Raw genomic sequence first — 21,517 nt, 5'->3', positions numbered from 1 at the left:
ACAGGGCGCTGTGACAGGCCCCGACAGCCCCCGACAGCCCCCCCGACAGGCCACTTGACAGCTGGAGCCAGCGCGCTGTAGCCACTGAAGGGCGACCTCCAGGACCCGAGGTGCGGCATGGCGGCCAATGGCAGCGCCTGGAAGCCGGTGGCCACCTTCTGGAGCGCGCTCTGGGGAACCAAAGAGGCGCTGTGGCGTGCGGCCAATCAGGGCGACGGAGGTGCAGCTGTGAGGAGCTGCACGGACGGGCGAGGTAGAGGATACGGTCAATCGCAATTCAGGGCATGTACCTCTTAAGCAGCACGAATGAGGCAGTTGCTGTACTCCTACATACATCAAGTCGCTTGTAAGTATTCGCATCTTGATACACGGCTGGGGCTACTGTTTTACTGCAGACAATGCAACGCAGAGCAGAGACAAAACACATTCATGCTTAATCTTTCCCCCCTCTCCCTACGAGTACGTACATCCTAAACTGAACTGACTCTGCCGGTGAGCGAGTGAGTCGCCAAAAATGTGCCGCGTGACAAGCGCCCAAGAATGGAGACACAACGAGACGGCTCCAGCAAAGTCAGAGGTACGGGCACATGTACCTCCCCGAAGATCAAGAGCAGGTACCAGATACTCGCACCAACACGGCTGTGGCATTTCGCGTCGTGGCCTCTGACTGGTCCGCCCAGCCCAACAGCTGCCCAACCCCTGCCCCATCGAGGGCGGCAAAAAAATAACAAGTGAGGAAGAGAAAAAGGCCTCCCCTGTTCTTGGAATAGCTGGTAAGTACTTGTACATCCCGTTCAGGCTCAGGGGCGTCATGGAGGTGTGTTGTGCCTTTTTAGATGCAGGGGATGCCAGGCTATTCTTGCCCGGGCTCGGCCAATCAGCGCGCGTGCTCGGGTACAGGTTCTCGTACATAGTACACACAGCCATGGGCTAAGCCGGCGTGACGACACCCTCAACGCTGCTTGCTGCTCCTCTTTGGCTGTTTTCCCCCGCCATTGGCCGCGAGACAAGCAAAGAGTCAGGCATTTGCAGAAGACGACGAAGAAGCGAAGAAGCCGGAAAAGATGGAGAAGAAGAAGCAGCATGAGTAACGTGCGTCATTGTCATCGTCGTCAGTCTTTCTCTTGTCAGCAGAGAGACACGTGAGAGTGGGAGGGCACAGAGAAGAGACAGACACAGAGAGGAACAGAGAAACAGAGAGACCCTCAGAAGAGAGAACCCTCAATCATCCAGGAACGGACACGACAAGCCCACCACACCTTGACCCAACGATGCTCGTGACTCGACAAGAACAGCCAACACCAACACGCACATGGCGGGGTCCATCCAATCCATCCAAGCTAAATCGTGTTTGGCTCCCGCCGTCGACTCTTTACCCGTCCGTGTCGAGTCTCTCCGTCTCGGTCTCGAGCCCTTTTGCCGGCTGTGCGCCTAACCTGCAGAATCGCTGCCCAGCTCCTTTTCCTCTGCCCGCCATTGGGTCTCTGGATCGTCATTGAATGCTCTTTGCAAGTGCTGACCGTCAGTCTGCTCACGATTCTCCTAGCCGGGCCCGAGGACACGATACGAGGCCGACGACCAGCAAAACCGTCTATGTATCTACTGTACGACCGCTTCACATGTACGGGTACTTGTGTTGCTTGTACGAGTCTTCATACAAGTCTTCGACCCCCCATGTCAGACTCCATCCAGATCGTCGACTCCACACCGCAGCCTCCCGTGTTTCAAGTCGCCCTGCTAGCACATGATTGCGCGAAAAAGGACAGCACAGCCCAAGAGGCTCATTCGAGTTGCTAGTCTCAGCCTGGCCTGCTCGTGTATGTACGAGCATACTTGCAGATATGTGGGAACAGATATTATTATCACGACGCTACTGAGCACAGAGTTTACAGCTAGCAAGGCTCTGAGAACTGTACCTGAGCGATAGGTAGGCGCATACAGGCAGGCTACCTTCTAGAGGCGTGAAACGGTCCCCAGAGGTAGCCCGTTGTTGATGTGCTACTGCACATGCACCAGATGGCGGCAATGCAGCGAGGGGCACGGCAAGGTTCTCCTCCAGGGGCCCCTCGAGGCTATGACGAGACTATTGAATCTTGTCAACCTCATGCCTCGTCGCCAAACCCGGCATATTGGCTATGATGAGGATCTCTCACCGAGCTCACAGTACTTGTACAGGGCAAACAAGCAGGCAGGCAGGCAGGCATTGATATCAGGGACGACTCGAAAGGCTGACGCGGAGACTCTCAAACACGAAACACTCCAACTCATCAAAGGCGAGACGAGGCGAGATCCACTAATGCGCACAGGGCTCTTGGACCATGTCTTCAACAGTACTCGTATGTACAGTACTGCGAAGACTACCTGCAAGGCGTCTATTAGATATGGACCACTGCCGCTCTTCATCGTTCCATCAATGCCCTGCTTGCTAACTTGACCTGGACGTGTGTGCCCGCCAAAATGGTGGAATGCATGTCGCATGCCTTTCATTTTGGCGCATCGCTAAATAACATTGAACCGTAGCAAGTGGCTGCTGATGTGCATTAGCAGATATGCAGAATGCACACCATGGCCAATTGCGCGTCTGACTTCATTTCCTTCAAGCTTTGGCTTTCCGGGGATACGGACCCTGGCGAACGGAGTGGTCCGAGGCTTTGTTTCATGACCCAGACCTAGTACTCCGAAACTATGGCTAATAAGTTGATGAACCCAGCCTCGTGGTTCCCCCGGGCCGAACTCTCTCAAATGAAGGCCGAGAGAGAGAATGAAGGCCGAGAGAGAGAATGACGACCGAGTTGTCGCGGCATGTGACGTGTCATTCCATCAACGCGCCGACTCGCAGCAACGGCATCTTGTCTGCGAACGACATACGAGCCCAGGTGAGGAGTCAGTCTGTACCGCCATCGACACATGCCGGATCGCTGGCCGACCGCCAATGGACCGGGATCGAGACTCTTGCTCCTCATTAGCCGCGGTGCAGCGTGCATGTTACCGTTATGCATGGCCTACTGCGTGACTTGACTTCTGGCGCTTAACGGCATAGCCGAGCCCTGCCGGCGCCAATCAGCCCGCATGCTGCACCACCATTACATTACCGCCTCTCGTTGCGACGGCGTCAAAAGCATCAATTGGCATGCTTCCTGTTGTTGGTGGCGAGGGCTTTATCTTTACTCTCGTGCGGAGTTCAGCTACCGACGGAGTTTCTCACGGCAGCAGCAGCAACAGTAGTTCGTGGCATTCAAGTGACAGACCAGAGATGTAGATCCATCGATGACTTTCCGTAACGGGTAGGCGTTTGCTTCGATGCCCATGTCGATGACTATTGTACTTTTACTTGCCTATTCCGTCCATGAAAACCCATGTCGGCGATTGGAGCGTATTCCAAATTGTCGACAAGAAAATCCGCTGGGTTGTGTCTATGGATGGTGTGGATAGCAGCATCCTGTACAGATCTGATTCAAGCTTCACATGGTACTCCTGTCCGAGGCAAGCTTTCTTACTTGATATCGAATGGAGTAAGAGTACCTGTATCTTGATACGGTGAGAGTCCAATGATTAATCACTTATGTAGGTATGTAAGGCAAATGTGTTGGGAATAAGAATCTTGACCTGAACAGCGAAATGGATACATGTATAGTGGCAATTGCCTATAAAACCTACAATGACTGGGTGCCTAAATTGAATACATGCTGTCAAGCCCCAATCCAATGGCTTTTATGACTCAACGGATCAATGCGAACGCTTTGCTGTACGCAATCGCTGGTTGACTCATTGAACTTTGTTGTCTGAGTTGGTAGCCTGCTAGGTCATCATTGAACTTAATCATCGGGCTTATACGGCAATTCAGTTCACCTTTGACATTGCCATGTAGCGTTTCTCACTTATCGGAAAGTCTTGATGGTACAATCGCATCGTAAACATGGCTTTCCATATGTGCTCATTCTTGGATTCGACTAGAACTAGTCATCAATACGACCAGAATTTATTTGATCTAAAAACTACTATTACCAAACCGGCTCTCTAGACTCGTTTCGAACTCTCGTGCTGTCTAAAATGAAATCTTCGTGGTTGAAAAGCAGTGCATACATGCAAAATCCTGATCTCAGTTTTTCGCACAGTGATAACCTACACAGACTAGATTTGTACGCTTCCCTCGGCATCTCATTTATTCGAACATCCTGCATATACAACACTACAATAGTTGTTCTATTGGTTGAAATAAATTCAATTTTGAATTCAAAGTTATTTTGCGGTTTGTCAATCCGCTCGAATAGTAGTCGTCCGACCAATCATTTGATGCTTTGGCACAAACTGAACCCACCATAGCAACGAGTCATTAGTGTAGACGCGGGAAATAGATTGTCTCCAGATTTCAAGGAAGTGCTGATGTGAATGTTTATCAACATCTGCTGTTCAATTTCTCTGTGATCCTGTGAGGCTTGCTTCTCAAAAGCGTCTTTTCTTTATTCTTCTTCCTCTTCCCTCCCTTCTTTCTTCCTACCTTTTTGTTCTTTTTTCAAATCATTTTCTTCTTTTTTCTTTTCTGCCTTTTTCTCTTTTTCTTCTTTCTTTACTCCAACTCTCGCTTTTCTACCCCATTGAAAGCCTCTGTCCATGGCACTTGGAAGTCTACCAGCTTTGATATGGGAGAGCATCATGTCGAATAGTTGTCTATTCCAACGATCAAAAAGGATGATTGAATCACAAACATCTCAATTTTGGCGATAAGCAAACCAAACACGGCTTCGAATATCTCGTGTGCTACTGTAACCACACTGATTTTCTATTGTTCGTAATGGAAAGGATCGTCTGCAATATCATCACTGATTTATTTCGACATAAGCTTGCTATTTATCTGGTTGTACGGAGTAATCTGGACTGTAACGGACTATTACACAGCGTAATTACTTTAGCAAGGCCCACATCAGCTGCTACCCTCGCTCATAATTCCGGCCTAGGATGATAATGGACGGCACTTACCGGTCTTTCATAGCTAAGTACGCACTCCGCCTATTCCCCCAGACGGTCTGCCCATGTGCCCGCAATAGCTGATTGCTAATTCCCCATCTTACGAGAGCTTATGGTCCGATACTAGTTGCTATGGACTGTCCGATCCTAGCAAGATATTGCATTTTAGCAATGATCCGCCAGTAGGCTTGCGGTCATTACATGTAATTATCCATGTAATATCACGGTTCCGTAATTCGGCAGTTGAATCACGAGCATGTATTATCCGAGAGAAACACTTTCTTACTGAAATCTTCTACGTAACGTTGACTCGAACAAGGTTAGGGGTTATAATACGCCCATGTCTGAGCGTAAGCGAGGAGAGGGTAACAAATGCGGCCCAGCTTTGTCAACAGTACGTCTTATGTCCGAATTACATATCTACGCGTATATTCCTTGTACAAGCAAGTAAGAGAGATACGTATGACTTGCTCTCTCTCTCTATATCTCTCTCTGTCATGTCTGTCTGTCTCTCCTAGAATTGAAAACCATGCCATACCCAAGATAATTACGCCGATGGAGACATTTACAAAAGACGCAAGCTTCCAGGGCAGTGAACAAAGCTACTGACTCAATTGAATTGCATCGGCGCTTACGGGCGAGTCGGACAGACAGCATCAGGGGCTATATATCTAGGCGCTGACTGACAACGATAGCCCCTGTTTCTGCAGCAAGGGACGCATTCCGCGGATGGAAAAAGGCCACTTTTGCTTATATTGTTGTTGGTCGAGGGAATATCTTTACTCGCAAGAATCACCGAATCCGCGGTTTGCATGAAGTTGATTTAACCCCCTGGAAACCGGCATCTTATATAGGAATGGATGTTCATTACCCCAGTGACTCTTACGTATGCTTTGTCGGAGCAGAAGACCGAAGTCTTAATCAGGTCACTTGGGTCGGTATATTGATTATCGTATCCTTAATTTGTCTATCCACTTCTCTGACCTGGCAGTATGAAAGGTGGCTAATACATACAAATATACATACGAATGCTACGACGACCTACCTTGGTCTGACATCAGTCCCTGCTTACAGTATATGAAATACATTTAGTCTCCCATAAATTCGGAATGTGGGATAACCCACGCGGCCGGATCTCCTCCCTTGTATAATTCACCACTCCGCTAATCCTTCTCCTCCCCGCTTAGAAGCGACAGGACTGGGCCTGACATAAACGAAATCACGCCCCGGAACACTTACGGAACTCGGAACAACGGACACCTATGCAGAAATTCAATTCAAACCCGCCGCGGAACTCCACGGTGGTCGCCGACCGACCCCGAGCCCTTGACCTCCCGCCAATACGGATCACCCCGGTCGACACACAGACCTAGCTCAATCATCTCATCTTAGTTGGTGCCGCTTACTTACAGACATGGATCCGAGATTGACAGGTTTGCAATGCTTGTCTAGCATGGAGCTGATTTCTTGTTACGAGAATGTTTAGCGATTAGTAGTAGTTCTTGGGTTGGCAGCTCGTCACGAGACAAAGCGTTCTTGTCTTTTCACCGAGACACAAGCTCGACAAATCAAAGCTGACTGTCAGTTCTATTTCAATATACCTATAGTAAAAGCACACCATTACCCATAATAGGAAATCCAAACTCCCGATACTCAATCCAATGGGCATATACACTCATCTCAGCTGGACAAAATACAAAACAAACAAACAAATAAACAAAAACAGCATCTTTTTGCCCAGAATACAAAATACACACTACCGACCATCGCATGAAATTGCTCAGCCATGTTTCCCCTTGAAAAAAGCTGACCCCCCCAGCTCAGCCAAGTGGATCTTCCCTTTTTGTCCCTCCCACAGCCCTGGATAGATTACCAAACATCGCCAAATCTCGTCAGCAAAGCATGTCTCTTACTGTACGGGCCCCAAAATCAATAAACCCTGCAAGAAAACAACTTTGTATGTTCCGTATTCCTCGCAAAGCTCTCCTATACAGGAAAATACACATACACACTACTACACGGTAAACGGTATATGCATAATATCAGTCATTTTTCCCCCTCACGCTCCTCCTCTCCTCATGAGTTTCCCCCCATGTCCGTCCGCGCTTCTCCGCTCCCCTCTCGTTTGAAAAAAAAAAAAAAAAAAAAAAAAAAAAGCCCACTCCGTAACCCAGTTTATGGCCGCTGACCAGGCTTTGACACGGGCTCACGTCAGAACCATAAAACGCCTCCCCAGGTCAGTAGCGATATTTCTCTGCGCCGTTTTATCTCAAAAGCGTACCACATCGAGATTTATTAACGCCATAATTGCTTTGGAATAAATCCGCGCGGTTGCTGAGTATAGCAAAGACCCATTCATCCTCTGAGATCTACTCTCTCTGTCTTATGTGTACCTTTAAATAGCTAACATATGCGCTTTTAAAAAACAAGCAAGGGGAAGAAAGAGGGACAAGGACAGCACCGCGGAGACACAGCATGTGCTCATCTTTCACATGGGAAAAACAAACCAGGCGAACGAACGGACGAACGAGCCATGCCAGGCCAAGGCGTCCCATTTCTCCGAATAGGACTTGTGGCGCCCCGGTTCAGCCTTGTACGACCACATTTTCCGCGTCCGCGTTCCTCCAGGGATTCGGGGGAGGCGTTCGATAGGTGATTTCGTGAGCGGTTCTGCTTGGGTGTGCTAGCGGTTCTTTTTTTTCCCCGCAACCCTGCTTTTGCTTTTGTGGCATGGCTTTCGTTTATCAATATGGGATGACTTAACTCAAATGAAAGGTAAGGGAAAAGGGAAACCGGCGTGACAGATATGCTCATGTCATCAAGTCATGTCGTTGGTCATTAAGGAAGAACCATTACTCATGTCTGTCTGTCTTTCTAACCCCCCCTTGGCCACGTCTATATACTGGAGCTCTTCTTACTGAACTGACTAGCTAACACCATGTCAAGAATTCCTCGGCAGCAGGACAAAGGCGACCAGTAAGCCAGGCCAAAAAGACAATCACCAGGCCCCTAGGACTTTAGGACCATCAACGCCCGAGCCGACCATCTCTGACTGACTGAGTCACCAGGCCAATCATCGAAGAAACTCCAAATCCGGCTTCCGTCCGTGCCCTTGTTCCCCCCGTCTCTCTCAAGAGCGACAAATCCAAGGCCCTTGTTTCTTCCTTCTTCGTCCCTTCCCGTTCCGTTGTTGGTGTCATGTCATCTCCGTGAGGCACCTCGTCTCGTCACCGATGAGTGACATCTCTCTTCCCCCCTCCGCCCGGGGGGAAATCTACTAAGCTTGGCAGAACAAACGACCAAGAAGGCCCTGCCCTGTCCTGTCCACACGACCCCCCTTCTCCCCCGGTGACAAAAGAACGATCAAGAAACGAAAGTGACTGATCGGGGATTGCGAACATGGACCAGCATGCCTTACTGGGCTAGTACTTGGTATGACCCAGCCAGCCTACTGTGAAGCTGGTACTTGTAGTATGACCCAAGCCTAAGAGGTGCCCGCTTACTTGCCCTGATGAGATCTAGGTTCTTCATAGCTCTTATGTTTCACACCCCTATTTGTCATGGGAGCTGGGCCTTTTTATTCACTCTCCAGGGATTCCGCAGACGGAAAGAAGCCAGCCAGCAGAGAGGCGTCAAGGATGCGGCACTCTTGCTCGGGAGAAGGGTCACTAATAAGGTTACGGGCTAGGAACGATACAGGACCCGAGGCCATCATCGCCAGGCAGCGTTTGCTACTTGTAGACCTTCGGCCGAGAGGGGGGGAGGGAGGGGGATCCCGGTTCATTAATCCTCTATGCCCATTGTGATAGAGCGAGAAGAAAAGAGGCGTCGAACCTAGTAAAGATGGCTGGCGGGTCGTGAAGCATCTCCGCTACGATCAATCACATGGCGCGTATTATGATCAAGTTTCATTATTAATCTGACCAAAATCCTTTGCTCATTTATTCAAAATTAAGAGATGAAAAAGAAAAAGTATTGTAGAAAGAAACAGAGTCATCATATCGTCATAATATTCATAACCTAATAAGCTGTAGACCGGGAGAGAAGAGGATGAGGAGAAACAGGAGGAAAGGGGAAAACGTAAAAGGGCCCAATCACAACCCTCTTTTTTTAACATTCCAATAAAACAGAACTGACTCCATATTACAGTGCAGCTTAAAAAGTGCTTTTGAATGAGAATAAATAAATACCAGGGGTGGGGGATCAGAAGCATGCAATCAGGCGCAATGACAATGAGCGGCCATCTACCGGAAAACAAGTCAAAAGTAAGCTGGTGGGGGAAAGGCTGAAAGAAGCAAAAGAGGAAAAAAAAGGGGAGCTTGGGAAACAAGGTTGAAACAAGGAGATGTAACGAGGCGCCACCCCATGTGAAGAAATACAAAAAAATTGAAATAAGAATAAAGAAGAGAAACAGCAAAGGGATAAAACAAGCATCCTGCGCCTCCCGACTTAGTTTCATGCATAAGACAAATGCAGCAATCCGCTCCTCCCCCCTTGCAAGCGCCATGTCCTCAGAAAATAGAGGATGGCGGAAGGGGGGAAGAAACGGAAGGGCAATAGAGAGAAACAGAGTAATGATTTAGCGAGAGCCGAGTTGGTCCGGCTGAGGCACCAGAGTTGTTGCGCGCGCACACACGCACACACGCACACGCGCCCCTCCCCCTTTTGAGATGGCTGGGCTTTCTTTCTTCCTCCCTTCTCACTTTGCTACCCATCACCGCATCTCCTCTGGAGTCACAGTAGCACCGTAAAAACCACCGCCGCTGGCAGCGCACGCTAGACAAGCTCCGCCACCGTAGACACGTGTATGGCGAGTCCAGCCAGCTCCGTCGCGATCGAGAACCGAGAGAATCTCGCCCTGGACGTCGACGTTTCGATGGCCGTGATCATCTGGCTCTGAGCCAAGACCCGAGGGAGGCGCAGGCGGCAACAAGCCGGCCGATGGCGGGTAGGAGCTGGGCGAAAAGGTTGGATCCACGGATTCAGCCTCGGGAGACTGCGCTTGAGGAGAGTGAGACCCAGACCCAGGGACGCTAATGGGGAGCGTCCTAGTGTAGGATCGCCGCCGCGGGATAGACGCAGAGTCCGGGCTGCCTGTCTGGAACGCCGTGGTTGACGTCGAGGACATGTAGTCGGGGTTGGGCTGGTGAATGAAGCTCTGGCTGCTGGGTGACCGTTCGTTGTCCAAGGTGAAGACGGCTGTGCTCAGCTCCGGCGGAGTCAAAGGTGGCGCGGGAGGCAGCCGGGAGATGAAAGGTCCAGGCAAGGTGCCACCGGCGCTTCTCCAGTGCGGGTGCCGATCCATTGCGGCTGTAGTCGTGTTCGTCGTCGTCGTCGTTGTCGTCGTAGTCGGCGCCCTCAGTTCCTCGTGTTGGTCGTTGACCCCTTCAATGTGCTTTTCATCGTCCATTGGCCCAAGGTGTGGCTTGTAATCGTACTGTCTCTGCAGCGGCAGGTTGTTAGTGGGGAGAAGAGTAGCAGTGTTGCGCCTCGCGGTTGGTCTAAGCCATCGGTAGATCGTCTGCACACAGTAGCGTGCAATGATGACCAAGGCAAAAATAGACAGTCCGGTTCGAACAGACTCCCAGGAGGGCGGTTGGGCTTTCAAGTAATTGTAGTCGGCGCCGGGTAGGCCTCCACGATTGGTTACGGGCATGGTGGACTGGGAGGTGACTGCTTATGGAAATTCGGCCTGGCGCCGTCAGCCGGGGTCCCTGCCAAGTCGCACTATTCCTGCGGTCAGACGGCACTCTTCTGCCCTACGGCGTTTGGTAGGGCGTTTGCTGGCGACCAAGATACGATTGAGGCGTTTGACGGTGATGTGCTGCCGTGGGGCGGTCTTGCGCAAAGCAGCAGACTCTAATTGGTAACCTCCGGCTTGTCTCGAGGTCGGCACCCTCGGATATTGGTTTGTCAATGATGCCCTTTAAATGATCAAGGGCGGGAGGCTGAATACGGCGCAAGCCGAAGTGACACGGGGGTCCTGAGTAAGGTGGCGATTTGCGCAGACTTTTTTCTTGCTTGTTTAGCTACCAGGTGCTGTTCCAGCGAGTCTCTTGGGTTGTCTCGTGTCGAAGTATGGACTAATAAGCCGGTACGACATCGACATCGATAAGTCGTTGCCTGTGACAAGGGGAGTGCTGCTGCGGCTCAGTTGATCGGAGGCTCCTTTTTTCCTTTTTCCTTTGTTGGCGCAAAAGAGAACGGCTGACAGAAAGAGTGAGTGAGTGAGACACAACCACAGGGGGGAAAGAAAACAAGAACATTTTGTCGGGGTGAGATGAACCTTAATATAATTCAAAATGGGATGGGATAGGATACGGTGTGTCTCTCGTGCGTGTGGCCTTTTCCTCATTCTTTCTGCGAACAGAGGGGCAAAGCGACGAGCAAAACTTGCCAACGGCGCTAGATCCCACTGGGGAAGCGCAAACGCAAGTACAAGTAGAGTACAGGACAGGACAGGACTGAAAGAAGAAAGCGAGGCCTGAGATGCCCAGCGGGAGTAGCCTCTCAGCCATCCCAAGCTAGCATTAGAGAAACATCCGAGCGAGAGAAGGGGGGTGGCAGTAAGAGACTCTACTCGTACTCGTAGCACCGCTAGAAGACGCTTGGGCAGCAGACACCATGTACAAGTACGGGTATGGGCCCAGGAGGCGTACGAGTAGGTACGCAAGAAGTACAGTCAAGCAAGACTTGGTTGCTGATGGCAGCTGGAGTCGTCGAGCTGGGGGTGTGGGATCATAGTGACAAGGCCTGTGCTTGCTGGGTTTGGGTGCTTGTGATTTGCCTCGCATGGCCTCGCATGGCATGGCATGGCATGGCATGGCATAGTATGGATGCTGCTAGTACTAGGAGCAGCAGCAGCATGGCAGTCCTGTCGTAGCATGTCCGGCCGGCTCCATTTCCATGTCCATTTCCATGGTGCATTTCCACTCTGGCCCCTCCCTCTTCCAGCTGGCGGGAAGCACCCTACCGCTGCCATGGGGTATCGGCGCCGGCAAAGACAAGAATGCGGAATTGTGGTCGCGCCAAGCGGATGATCCTCTTTTGTGGACGACGGGCTGTGTTCTGCAGTAGCGGCAGGGTGCGGCCGACTGGGAACAGAACGGAACCAGAGAATAGAAAGAAAGAAAAAACTAAAAAATATGAGAAGTTACCGCGGCATGTCGTCCAAACAAGGGCACAGCTGCGTACGAGTAGCCGCACTGCTGGTTAGTATGCACAAGCAGGCATTGGTAATAACGGCACCGTACCAGACAAAGTACAGGATAGTACGAAGTGCTTGTAGGCGCCAAAACCAGCAAGGCCCGGAGCAGAGGGGAGTGTTTCGAGGCCCTGGCGGCACGACAGAGATCCCTGTTTTCAGCAGACAACAAGGCAGCCCGTTGTACTGACGGCGTCCCTGACTCGAGGGCTAAGCACGCAGGCTTGGAACTTATTTGGGGCATGTTTCAGTGCCTCGGTACCGTCCCCGCCAGCTTGTGGTTTCGGTAGCGAGATCCAAGGAGCCCAGAGGCGATTTGCTTTGCTCTTAGCGGTGCCCGCAATCGGCGGGAGCTGGCACCCGGCCAGCATTTCAGCTGAGGTGAGCCCTATCGAGACACCCTCGGTGCGAGTTGAGTTCCTTGTCTCTTGTCCTGTCTTGTCCTCGTTCACTGTCTGGTTCTTTTTCTGGATACACAGGCGCTGCTGACGGAGACGATTGGTCAGAGGCTGGCCATGTGGCCGATCCGGGGCAGGGAGAGACTTGATTCTGTGCTTCCCGAGAGCGAAGAAAAGACAGAAGGGCAATACTCGCATGTACTCGCTGCTGCAGGGCGCTCTGTCTCTGGCTGTGCCTATTCGGGCAGGCCAGGGATATGAAGCGACACCATCCTTTTTGTCCGGGTTTCGTCTCAAGTCAGCACATGGCATGGCATGGTGATGGATTTGCGTTCGAAACCAGAGCTGGGCCAGTTTCGGGCACAAGATCAGAAGAAGCAAAAATGAGGGGGCGGGCATGCAAGAGACAGAGTGCGACCACCCCCTCAGTGTAGGACTTTCAATGCGCTGCAGTTGCTTCAGTTTAGGTACATGGAGCATGTACGAGTACGGATAGTATGAGTACCTTGCAGTGGGTGAGCCAGCGAGTGCAGGTACAATCGCGCTTCCATGGTTTCCCAGCCTGCCCGGTTTCCATTATGCAAGAGATATAGTACAGATTGGATATGATACAGGCAGCAGGGCCCAGAGCGACTCGTGGCTTGGCAGCAAGTCTCCGCGGCAGCACAGGTATCGCCAGCCGCGGCTCCTTGTACTATCTTGGTCGGTATACTCTGGACTATCATCACCCACACGGCAGCTCGTATATCGTGCTTTGATTTTTACCTATTGTCTGCTTACGGCGACGGACTGACGGACTGATTTGTCCTCGCATCAAAAACTGCTTCTGTGGCTGACCCGGTCAAGCTAGACCCTGCTGAAAGCGTACGCGCACTGGCCACGGCGCATCTGGTGGCGTGCTGGGCTCCCGTCATCGGGGCCTGAAGAGGTTCGATAGTTGCAGTCGTTGAGAAATTGCACCGGGTGGCACCGTAAGTATGTAGCTGGGCCATTGACTTTTGCCAGCCCAGGCCTGTTCATGTCTGCTGGGTTCAAGTTGGTGGTAGCTTGAGGTATTCCAACTTGAAGTTAGCGTTGTGCTGAGGCTTGCATGCAGCGCTTGTAGCGGCAAGTACTTGGCGGGCGCTGGCTCGCCCGGGACGGGAGTGTACAGGGAGTACATGTACATGCGTCTACTTGCCAGGCACGAGACCTGCCCAGCTGAAAGGCGCAGCCCTAACTTGGCGATCCCAGGGGGCCCAGACGTTTGATGATGCTCCTGTGCAGGGACTCTTGCCACTGGCGATATGCAGCAGCTAGTGTGCAGGAGGAGGCGAACAAATGGACAGCAAAGTAAACAGGAAAAGTCAATGAGAAAACAACAAAATATTCTGGAGCCCACCCATCACCATCATCATAGCCGGCCGGATCCCAGCGGGCGGGTGCCAAAGTGCGCCAGGAACCGGTGCGGTTTGCGCATTGAATTGGTTGGCAAATAGAGTTAAAAGTGCGTCACTTGCATGGCCCAAGGCAGCTGAAAAAACCTGGTGGGTGCGGGATATCGCGCGGGACATGGTGCGCAAGTGGTGTGGCCGTTTAATTGCGTAGCCAATGCTCTGCCGGCAAGAAAAGCAGCATCGAGTCACAGGGACCGCAAGATGCAGCAGCCCCGATATTACTGCGAGATGCAAGCAGGGGAGGGCATCATGACCATGAGGAAGGATGGAGCAGGAGGAGCCACGGAGAGGTGACAACAAGACGAGGGCTACAGTAGCGCAGGAAGAAGCATCGCATCGCCCTTCGTACGCTTCTCTCTTCTCGGCAAGATGCGGTATCTCGTACATTTATCCAGGTTCATGTTCCTTGTTGCTTGCCCCCCCGTTTCCAGTATCCCGAGCCCTTCTCTCTCTCCTCTCTCCTCTCTCCGGCAAGCATGCATCATCGCACTCACACGCACCTCGCAACATGCTTCGTGCATGCAGTTAGCAGCATACAAACAAACCCTGAGGGCCGGAACATGGCCGTCCTGCCCTGCCAATGTGATAGATAGCATACTCGTAGCAGACTGCACGCATGCGACCACTCCCGCGTCTGTCAGATTAATTAATTCTCTCAGTCGGTGGATTCTCGCTCGTGATGCATGCCGTCTGGGACACAATGACGCTATGGCCACGGTGCTCTGCATGTCTAAGGTAGGTGTACCGTGCCGAACCGTACCATGCCCAAAGTATTCCGAGAATCCGAGCAGACACAAAACAAGAGGCATTCGCCGAGGATGAATTAGGCAAGCCAACTAATATCATGGCTACCATTAGTTGAGCTGTCCAAGCCATCCAAAGAGGCGTGGCTGGCTCTCCAAATCCAGAAAGTCGGTAGCGAATCCCATGCTTGCCATAGGCGGCCATTCATTCGAGGCGGTACCTGCGCGGTAGCTGTAGCCGTAGCGGTGGCGGTTGCGGTACAAGCAGCTCTTGATACCTGCCCAGCTGACCGGCCTGCAAGACGCGAGCTTCTAGAACGCTGAGCCGTCGAGCTTCTGCCGATCTCCACTGCTGTGCGAGTCCATCCCGTCCCGGTATTGAAAATGGCCGTGTCGAGATGGGCTCCTCCAGACAGGGCCCCAAAACTGACCCCAGGCATTTCGAGCGTATAATAGTCGGGTATGTATTGTACTCGTATTGGTAGTACTGGACAGTACTACTAGGTACGGAGTACTCGTAATCACCTCTGCTTCGTAATGTTTTACAGGGCTTTGCTGTATCTGGCCCGGGAATGATTTATGACTCCTCATGCATCGCTACGATAACGAGATGAGACGAGATGAGACGAGAGCTGGTTGAGGAATGTGTAGAGTACGGAATACAGGTATAGGTACAAGTACAGTTACAGTTACTCGCGTCTCAGCACTTGCTTCCAGAAACGTACAGTAGTGTACTACTAATAGACGAGGGCGCACTTTCCACTTTCGAGCCCATGACAGCTGATGCCTGCTCCTCCTCTCCTCGCCTCTCGCCTTCCTTTCGTCGACTTGAAGATTTTTTCTTCTTCTTCATCTCCTTCTCCCTTGCTAGCAACAAAATAGTTGATCAAACTTTTCCACAGTGGCCAAAATTCTCTTCAGCCTCACGCGCTCGGCGAAGCAACTTGCACAAGCGCATCGTCGGCGTTCCGATCGATCTCAACTGAAATCCCGACTATTGAGGCATCGACGCTACGCTACGCACTCTGCTAGCCCGAATGTCCGCTGTCCAGCGCTGCGGTTGGCCCAAGCAATCGTCACTCGTGGGGCGATAGATTTCTCCGGCCCAGACCAGACGCACCACCAGGCCCCCAGACAGACAGACAGCCAGACACCGCTTCCACTCGTCATTTCGTTTTCAGCTGGCCGTGGCACGAACCCTGGCATCCTGACCGCTGCGGCTCTGCAGCCAGACCTCCATTTTGACGCACACTAGCATCACACTCCAAGTATGCATGTGTATTTGCTTGTCTCGAAAGGGTTCAGAGTATGCACGCCAGCATGCTAGCACCACCACGCCAGTGTTGCTCTAAGACACCTGCAGTATATGTACTCGTACCTGTACAGATTGCGCCCACGACGCAGCGACGGGCTGCTTTCCTTCGATACTGCGGATACTTACTCGTACAGTAGTCTAGCAATGCACCGCATGGATCGGGCATCAGCAAGCTATCTTCATTTGGGCAGTGTGTGACACAACTCTCGACGGATCAGCTTCAATCCGACTCTCACTTAGTGCATTCTTGCCCTAGCTCTCCTCTTGCTCCTCCCCACCACGGCTGACCGTGATCGTGACCGTGCATCCGTGGGAAAAGCTCCGTTGTCTGAGCTAGGGACTCTTTTGCCCTGCTTCTGCTCCCTGATGCATCATGCCAGTATGCTGTGTCAGCAAGTCAGCTTGGGCCGCCGTGCCATCAGCAGCGAAAGCGGGTGTGCCCAGTTCTGCCATGTTCCCAGCAAGACGTCGACTTGTCTTGCCTGTACAAAACGCCGACTCCTCCGTTTGGGGTGTTTCCGTCAGCCTTACAGCGATTGGGGTACCCCTCCCCCGCTCGTCAGCATGTTATTAACCTCTTCCTCTTCATGGTTTAAATTGGCACGCTCCAGGGCTTTACCGCCTAGCTGCTGAATCTGGGCGTCTCTGGATGACATTTGTCGATTTTGCAGGCGCTATCTCGTGGTGCCACATTCGTTGCCAGCGCTAGCATGGGCGTCGCAGCAAATCACGACTTGCAGACGGGAAAACCTCCTCACCGTCCGGGTCTCAACGCACAGTTAAGCTTGGTACGAGCTACCTGCATAGTTTGGCGGATCCCACCTTGACTTGTTGCTCCTACTCCTACCCTTACACTCCGCTGATACATGGCTCTATTGGAGAAGAGTAATTGATATTACCCCGTACTCGGCGCCAGTCAAGCATGTATGCCACGCTCAATTCGCCCCCAAGCCCTCAAAACTCTACCACATGATGACCTCCACCGCGTTTGTGCAACCGCAGGTGAACCACTAGTAATATCGAGTCTCCATTGCTGGATGCCACGTCGGCTTGCCTCGTTGTTTACGTGGGGCAGAGGGCCATTACTTGATATCCAAAGCTATTTTCAGGTCGACAAGCATCCGCCTCTAAGCGATCAACATATCGTGCCTCTGCTCTTTGCCACTTTGACGGTGAGAGTTCGTCTAGATGGCTGCAGAAGTCATGCTACGCACTTGTGTGGGGGGTCTCAGTTTCATTGCTGCTGATATTGGTCCGGCTGAGCGTTTCTGTCCGAAATGTTGGTGGAGCCATCTGCAGGCTATCGGGCATCTATCGATGGTTCAGCTGCGATAGTTTTGTCTCTCTGCCTGACTACTACGTGGTCAAGATGTCTCTTATTCTGTCGACTCCCTGGCATTGTTTCACGGATACGCTACCCTTTCTCCCCTCACAAGTGCCGGCATAGCAAGTCCTAGACACGGCCTCGTGACTTGTGTTTCACCGCATTAGACTGCATGTTGGCCCGGTCATTGGACTTTCACAAGCCAATGCGCTCTGCACAATAGGGTCCGAGAATCTTTATCAGATATACAAAAACGGCAGCCATCCTACCTGAGCCAGTCGTGAGGTGGGCGCCGCCGCAGGAGCTGAGAATGTAATTACACCGATTCGCCATGACAAAGCGATTGGATGCGGGATGATCATGTTCCGCAGCAACAAGGCACGGCAGAGTTACATAAGGTATGGCCAAGCTCAGACGTTTATCTGCTGTACCTGACATGACTCGCTAGTTGTCCCTATGACGCCAGTGAGTCGAGATGGCATCCAGAGGAGCAGCAATTGGCCTCGTTCCTAAGCGACTTATACGGAGAGCCATCATGGCGTCTAATGCTCGACCAGTCATCTCCGCCAGCTTACGGTGTATTTATACAGGCGCCCTGACTCAGCTGCTCACCTGACGCCCATACTATGCAAGCCGCCTGAGCCGGTCGCCGGCTAGCTCCTCCCTGAAGCGGTAATACCCAGTCCCACCAACTCCGGCAGACCCATGACCGGGCCTGTGTCGTCGGCCTTTGATGTTTGACTCGGAGCTTGCTATTTCCATCATTCATTGGTCTCCTTCATCTTGAAGAGGTTGGGACGATGGTGGTGAAGAGTCCTAGGTGTTTAGAAATTTCACCCATGTTGCGGAGCCTATCGCTCTCGTTGCGGAACGGAATGTCATTGCTCTTGTCGCCTCATAATCTCACGCGAGGAGAAATGCTTGGCATCTGGCCGCCTGGCCATTTGGTTGGATGCGGTCCGAGCTGCCCGGCCACCGTCTCCGGAGAAGGCTGGGCCAAGTCGGGCCCGAGGTGGCCACCCGTTTCCCAAGTCAAGCCTAGGCCGCGCGCAAATCTGGAAAGACGTCGTTTTTTTTTTTCGTGTCAGGTCCTATTCATCGCGCCGCGCATACGACATACGATATACGAAAGGCGAAACGCTTGTCATGATCATCTTATACCCATGGAGGGCCATCAAGGTTGCATGAGATGCCGTGACTCTGTACCCGGCGCACTCGGGCTCCACAGAACTCCCACCTCCGAATATGCCGGACCGAGGGCCGCGGCCTGTTTTACGTGTTGCTTTTTTTTTTCTGATCGTCACAGCGCCATCATGAATCAGTTGCAAAACGCTGGTCACAAAATTCTATTGGCGTGCTTGATAAAGCCAGTCGATTCAGTAAGATATACTAGCGCCCCGGCAAGATATCTGAAGATAGGTAGGGAAGAAAAGCCAAAGACTATGTAAAAAACTGTTAACCACCGGCGCCGGATCCGCCCCCACGAGTCGTTCCTTTAGTGCTATATGCGCTCCGCTCGACAACTGCTATATACTTGCTCTTACAAGAAGATGCCCTAGGTAAGGTAGCCACCACGTAAACCGCTATAAAAAAACGACGTCCTTCATAGATGCTCTCACTACCGCTAGTAGTTGGGCAGTAAGCTGCCCACCACCCCTGACGTGGTAAAAGCACATTATCTGATGTCCCTCGGCTACTCAAGAAAAAAGAGAGACGGAGAGTAAGCCGGGGTAGCTTGATGACCTCTAAAAAAAGGGACAGGATTTCCAGGGATGTCCTTGGGAGAGGAAAAGAGGAAGAGAGGGTGGAACTTTTGCGATTCAAGCGCGGCATCTTCTTCTTTCTCTTTACTCTCCCTCGCGCATCTCCTTTTTTGGCATTTCGTCATCGTCTTGCCATCCATCTTGATCTTTTTGGCTCTCAGACACACACTCTCCTTGGAGGTGTGAAGAAAAAAATGAAAAAGGAAACATGGGAGGAGAAAAAATAATAAAAATAAATCATCACATAACTGCAAAATCCATCGGCTCACCCCCCGCTGTTGTCGACCCGTCCATATCATGTACTTCGCGCTCCTCCTCCATCATGTCAATCAGGCTGTCGAGATTCGCGTCCAGGACCTCGCCGTCTTTGGAATCGAGGCAGCGCTTCAGCAGGCGGCGGTACTTTTCAATCTTGTCGCCGACACCCACCATGCTTAGGGCGTCGACGTATTCCGTCTCTGCCTGCCGCTGCTCCATAAGCATCTGGCTGAGCTGTCGCGCGAGAGTAAGCCGTTCCTCGTAAGAGTCGTCCTGCATGCTGCTTGGGTTGTTGTTGGGATTACTGCTGCTGCTGCCGCTGCCAACGTCGCCGTTCAGCTTGCTCATTTCGTTTTCCACCGTCTGGTGGATATGCAACCTGTTTTGGTGGGTAATTAGGGACAGCACGTTGTGCCTGACGAGGTTAGCCTCGCTCATGACCTTGGCAGCCACGTCGTCTGGTTCGAGCTGAGCTTCGAGCTCCGTGATTTGCTGCCGCACGGCGTTCAGCTCGGCCTGGGTGTTTGTCAAGATGCGCCGGGCCTCGGCCTCTGCCACGTCCTTTTCGTGCCACTCCTCGTCATAGCTTTTCGCGAGCAGCTGAAACTTTTCCATAATGAGCGGGGAGATGCGCGACTGAACCGTCGTGGCCGCCGCTGATTGGAAGGACAAAGGGGGCTTCCGCGCCTTGTCGCCCGCACCCGAGAAGGCGTCCCTAAATGTGGCGCGCCGCTGGGAATCCGGCGCAAAGGGAGAAGATGACCGCTGTGGCCCACGGTCCTTCTTTTGAGCATTGAGCTCCATGATGAGGTCTTCTGCGCGGACCCCGTCGTTGTTGGGAATGTCCGTCGAGGCATTGCGGCCCAGCAGCGCACGAATGCATTTCCTAGCGTTGCGCAGGGCAGCGAGGTGCAGCGCGGTGTTTCCGTCAGTGTCCTGCACGTCAATGAGCCGCTGGAAGGCACTCGGCTCCAGCGCCTCCTGCAGCTTATTCAGTATGTTGTCCAGGTAGTATCTTGAGCACGACGGGCTGTAGACGCGGCCGTTCTTCATGATGGCTGCATGGTGGATGACGGTGCATCCCTGGCTGTCCCTAACATCCACTGTCTCAAAGAGCTCCTTCATGACGGAGGGGAACGTCTGCTTGTCGTAGCAGTTTGTGAAGTTGACTGATCGCATAAATGGTGTCTCGCCGCGAATGTTGCGGACGGCAACGTCTGCATTGAATCTCTTGAGCTGCTTGATCACGTCCACGTCGCCCATAGCGGAAGCCCAGTGCAGGGCCGTGTGGTTCTCGGCATCAATAAGCCAGTTGGGCTGGAAGTTTGGCGGCGGATCGGGCTTGACTGCTGGCTGCTCATTTCTAGAAAGGAGGAAATAGTCCAGAAGCTCATCGCCATACACGGCATGCTGCTGCTCTGTGAGATCCTGTAACTGCTCTTCTCTCTTTCTCTTTCGGTGGCCAGTGGACATGTGGCCCATGTCGTAGCGATCATCATCGGCAACGTACGAGGCCGAAGCCACGGTGAGGTTGTCCGGCGTGTCGTCTTCCACGCCCGCCATGACGCTCTCACTGTTCTCGTACTCTTCGACAACTGGCATGGCGGCTGCCGCTGCGTTAGTGACGCTAGGAGCCATGCCGGCGGCCTTTGACCTACCCGAATTCCATTTGGGAAGCGGAGGACGGGACTTTGGTGCTTTAGGCTTGCTGGCATGCCTAGGAGCGGGAGGGGGGCTCTCGTTTCCTGGAACGAACTCGAAGATGGGCCGTATTCGGTCATAGACGCTGTGCCGCTGAGCGAGGGCCTCGCCAGCTTCCAGGGGGATCCATGTTCCCTGATATTTGCCGTAGCCACCCTGAATCTTTTCGTGAACATCCTTCTGCACGTCTCTTTCAAGAATTCTCGTTCGGGCGGGTTTATCGAAGCCTGCGGCTTTCAAGATGTGTGTTGCGTTGATCCAGTCATCGTGCCTCCTTCGCATGACATGTTCTTTTAGGTCGCCGCCGAATTGGAATTCATAAACGGGAATCTAATGATGGAGAAGTAATTAGTTTGTGTTGAGCAATTAGATGGTCTTTTGCAATTTCAAATTGGGTTATGCGGTGTTAA

General features: G+C 52.2%; 8 protein-coding genes across 8 annotated transcripts in view; 1 reads left to right on the top strand and 7 right to left on the bottom strand.

Annotated features, from left to right (window-relative positions):
* Positions 1 to 422: 422 nt before the first annotated feature.
* Positions 423 to 1,119, bottom strand: M431DRAFT_507983 (hypothetical protein). Its single transcript, XM_024919048.1, has one exon. It carries the CDS (start codon positions 925 to 927, stop codon positions 454 to 456), a length of 474 nt encoding a protein of 157 aa, XP_024774247.1. The 5' UTR covers positions 928 to 1,119; the 3' UTR covers positions 423 to 453.
* A 7,707-nt stretch (positions 1,120 to 8,826) lies between these two features.
* M431DRAFT_423157 (hypothetical protein) lies at positions 8,827 to 9,576 on the bottom strand. Its single transcript, XM_024915044.1, has one exon. The coding sequence runs from the start codon at positions 9,470 to 9,472 to the stop codon at positions 8,903 to 8,905; it is 570 nt and encodes a 189-aa protein (XP_024774246.1). The 5' UTR covers positions 9,473 to 9,576; the 3' UTR covers positions 8,827 to 8,902.
* A 103-nt stretch (positions 9,577 to 9,679) lies between these two features.
* On the bottom strand, positions 9,680 to 10,621 carry M431DRAFT_5227 (hypothetical protein; the record flags this gene model as incomplete). Its single annotated transcript, XM_024920514.1, has 1 exon — positions 9,680 to 10,621. One exon carries the CDS (start codon positions 10,619 to 10,621, stop codon positions 9,680 to 9,682), a length of 942 nt encoding a protein of 313 aa, XP_024774245.1.
* A 1,516-nt stretch (positions 10,622 to 12,137) lies between these two features.
* On the bottom strand, positions 12,138 to 13,186 carry M431DRAFT_423161 (hypothetical protein). Its single transcript, XM_024915045.1, has one exon. It carries the CDS (start codon positions 13,045 to 13,047, stop codon positions 12,328 to 12,330), a length of 720 nt encoding a protein of 239 aa, XP_024774244.1. The 5' UTR covers positions 13,048 to 13,186; the 3' UTR covers positions 12,138 to 12,327.
* Positions 13,187 to 14,826: 1,640 nt separating this feature from the next.
* M431DRAFT_519875 (hypothetical protein) lies at positions 14,827 to 16,272 on the bottom strand (the record flags this gene model as incomplete). The annotated part of the gene is made up of 6 exons (XM_024920407.1): positions 15,901 to 16,272; positions 15,771 to 15,844; positions 15,575 to 15,609; positions 15,472 to 15,552; positions 15,009 to 15,273; positions 14,827 to 14,967 (listed from the first exon to the last, which is right to left on the bottom strand). Exons 1-6 carry the CDS (start codon positions 15,950 to 15,952, stop codon positions 14,827 to 14,829), a joined length of 648 nt encoding a protein of 215 aa, XP_024774243.1. The 5' UTR covers positions 15,953 to 16,272.
* A 1,295-nt stretch (positions 16,273 to 17,567) lies between these two features.
* Positions 17,568 to 17,898, bottom strand: M431DRAFT_507977 (hypothetical protein). Its single transcript, XM_024919047.1, has 2 exons — positions 17,834 to 17,898; positions 17,568 to 17,783 (listed from the first exon to the last, which is right to left on the bottom strand). The coding sequence occupies exons 1-2, from the start codon at positions 17,865 to 17,867 to the stop codon at positions 17,581 to 17,583; spliced, it is 237 nt and encodes a 78-aa protein (XP_024774242.1). The 5' UTR covers positions 17,868 to 17,898; the 3' UTR covers positions 17,568 to 17,580.
* A 128-nt stretch (positions 17,899 to 18,026) lies between these two features.
* M431DRAFT_423130 (hypothetical protein) lies at positions 18,027 to 19,036 on the top strand. The gene is made up of 2 exons (XM_024915043.1): positions 18,027 to 18,661; positions 18,933 to 19,036. Exons 1-2 carry the CDS (start codon positions 18,186 to 18,188, stop codon positions 18,946 to 18,948), a joined length of 492 nt encoding a protein of 163 aa, XP_024774241.1. The 5' UTR covers positions 18,027 to 18,185; the 3' UTR covers positions 18,949 to 19,036.
* Positions 19,037 to 19,388: 352 nt separating this feature from the next.
* Positions 19,389 to 21,517, bottom strand: part of M431DRAFT_84391 (hypothetical protein) — a gene marked incomplete at both ends in the record, with an annotated part of 2,404 nt that continues 275 nt past the window's right edge. Inside the window, one exon of the mRNA XM_024923424.1 lies at positions 19,389 to 21,437. Within this exon, the coding sequence (XP_024774240.1) occupies positions 19,389 to 21,437 (2,049 nt within the window). The remainder of the gene's footprint in view (positions 21,438 to 21,517) is intronic.

Source organism: Trichoderma harzianum, assembly GCF_003025095.1.
Source record: "Trichoderma harzianum CBS 226.95 unplaced genomic scaffold M431scaffold_6, whole genome shotgun sequence".
In the NCBI taxonomy this organism is placed as follows: Eukaryota; Fungi; Ascomycota; class Sordariomycetes; order Hypocreales; family Hypocreaceae; genus Trichoderma; species Trichoderma harzianum.
Note: the sequence above shows the minus strand (reverse complement) of the source record. Positions and strands in the feature narration are given on the sequence as shown.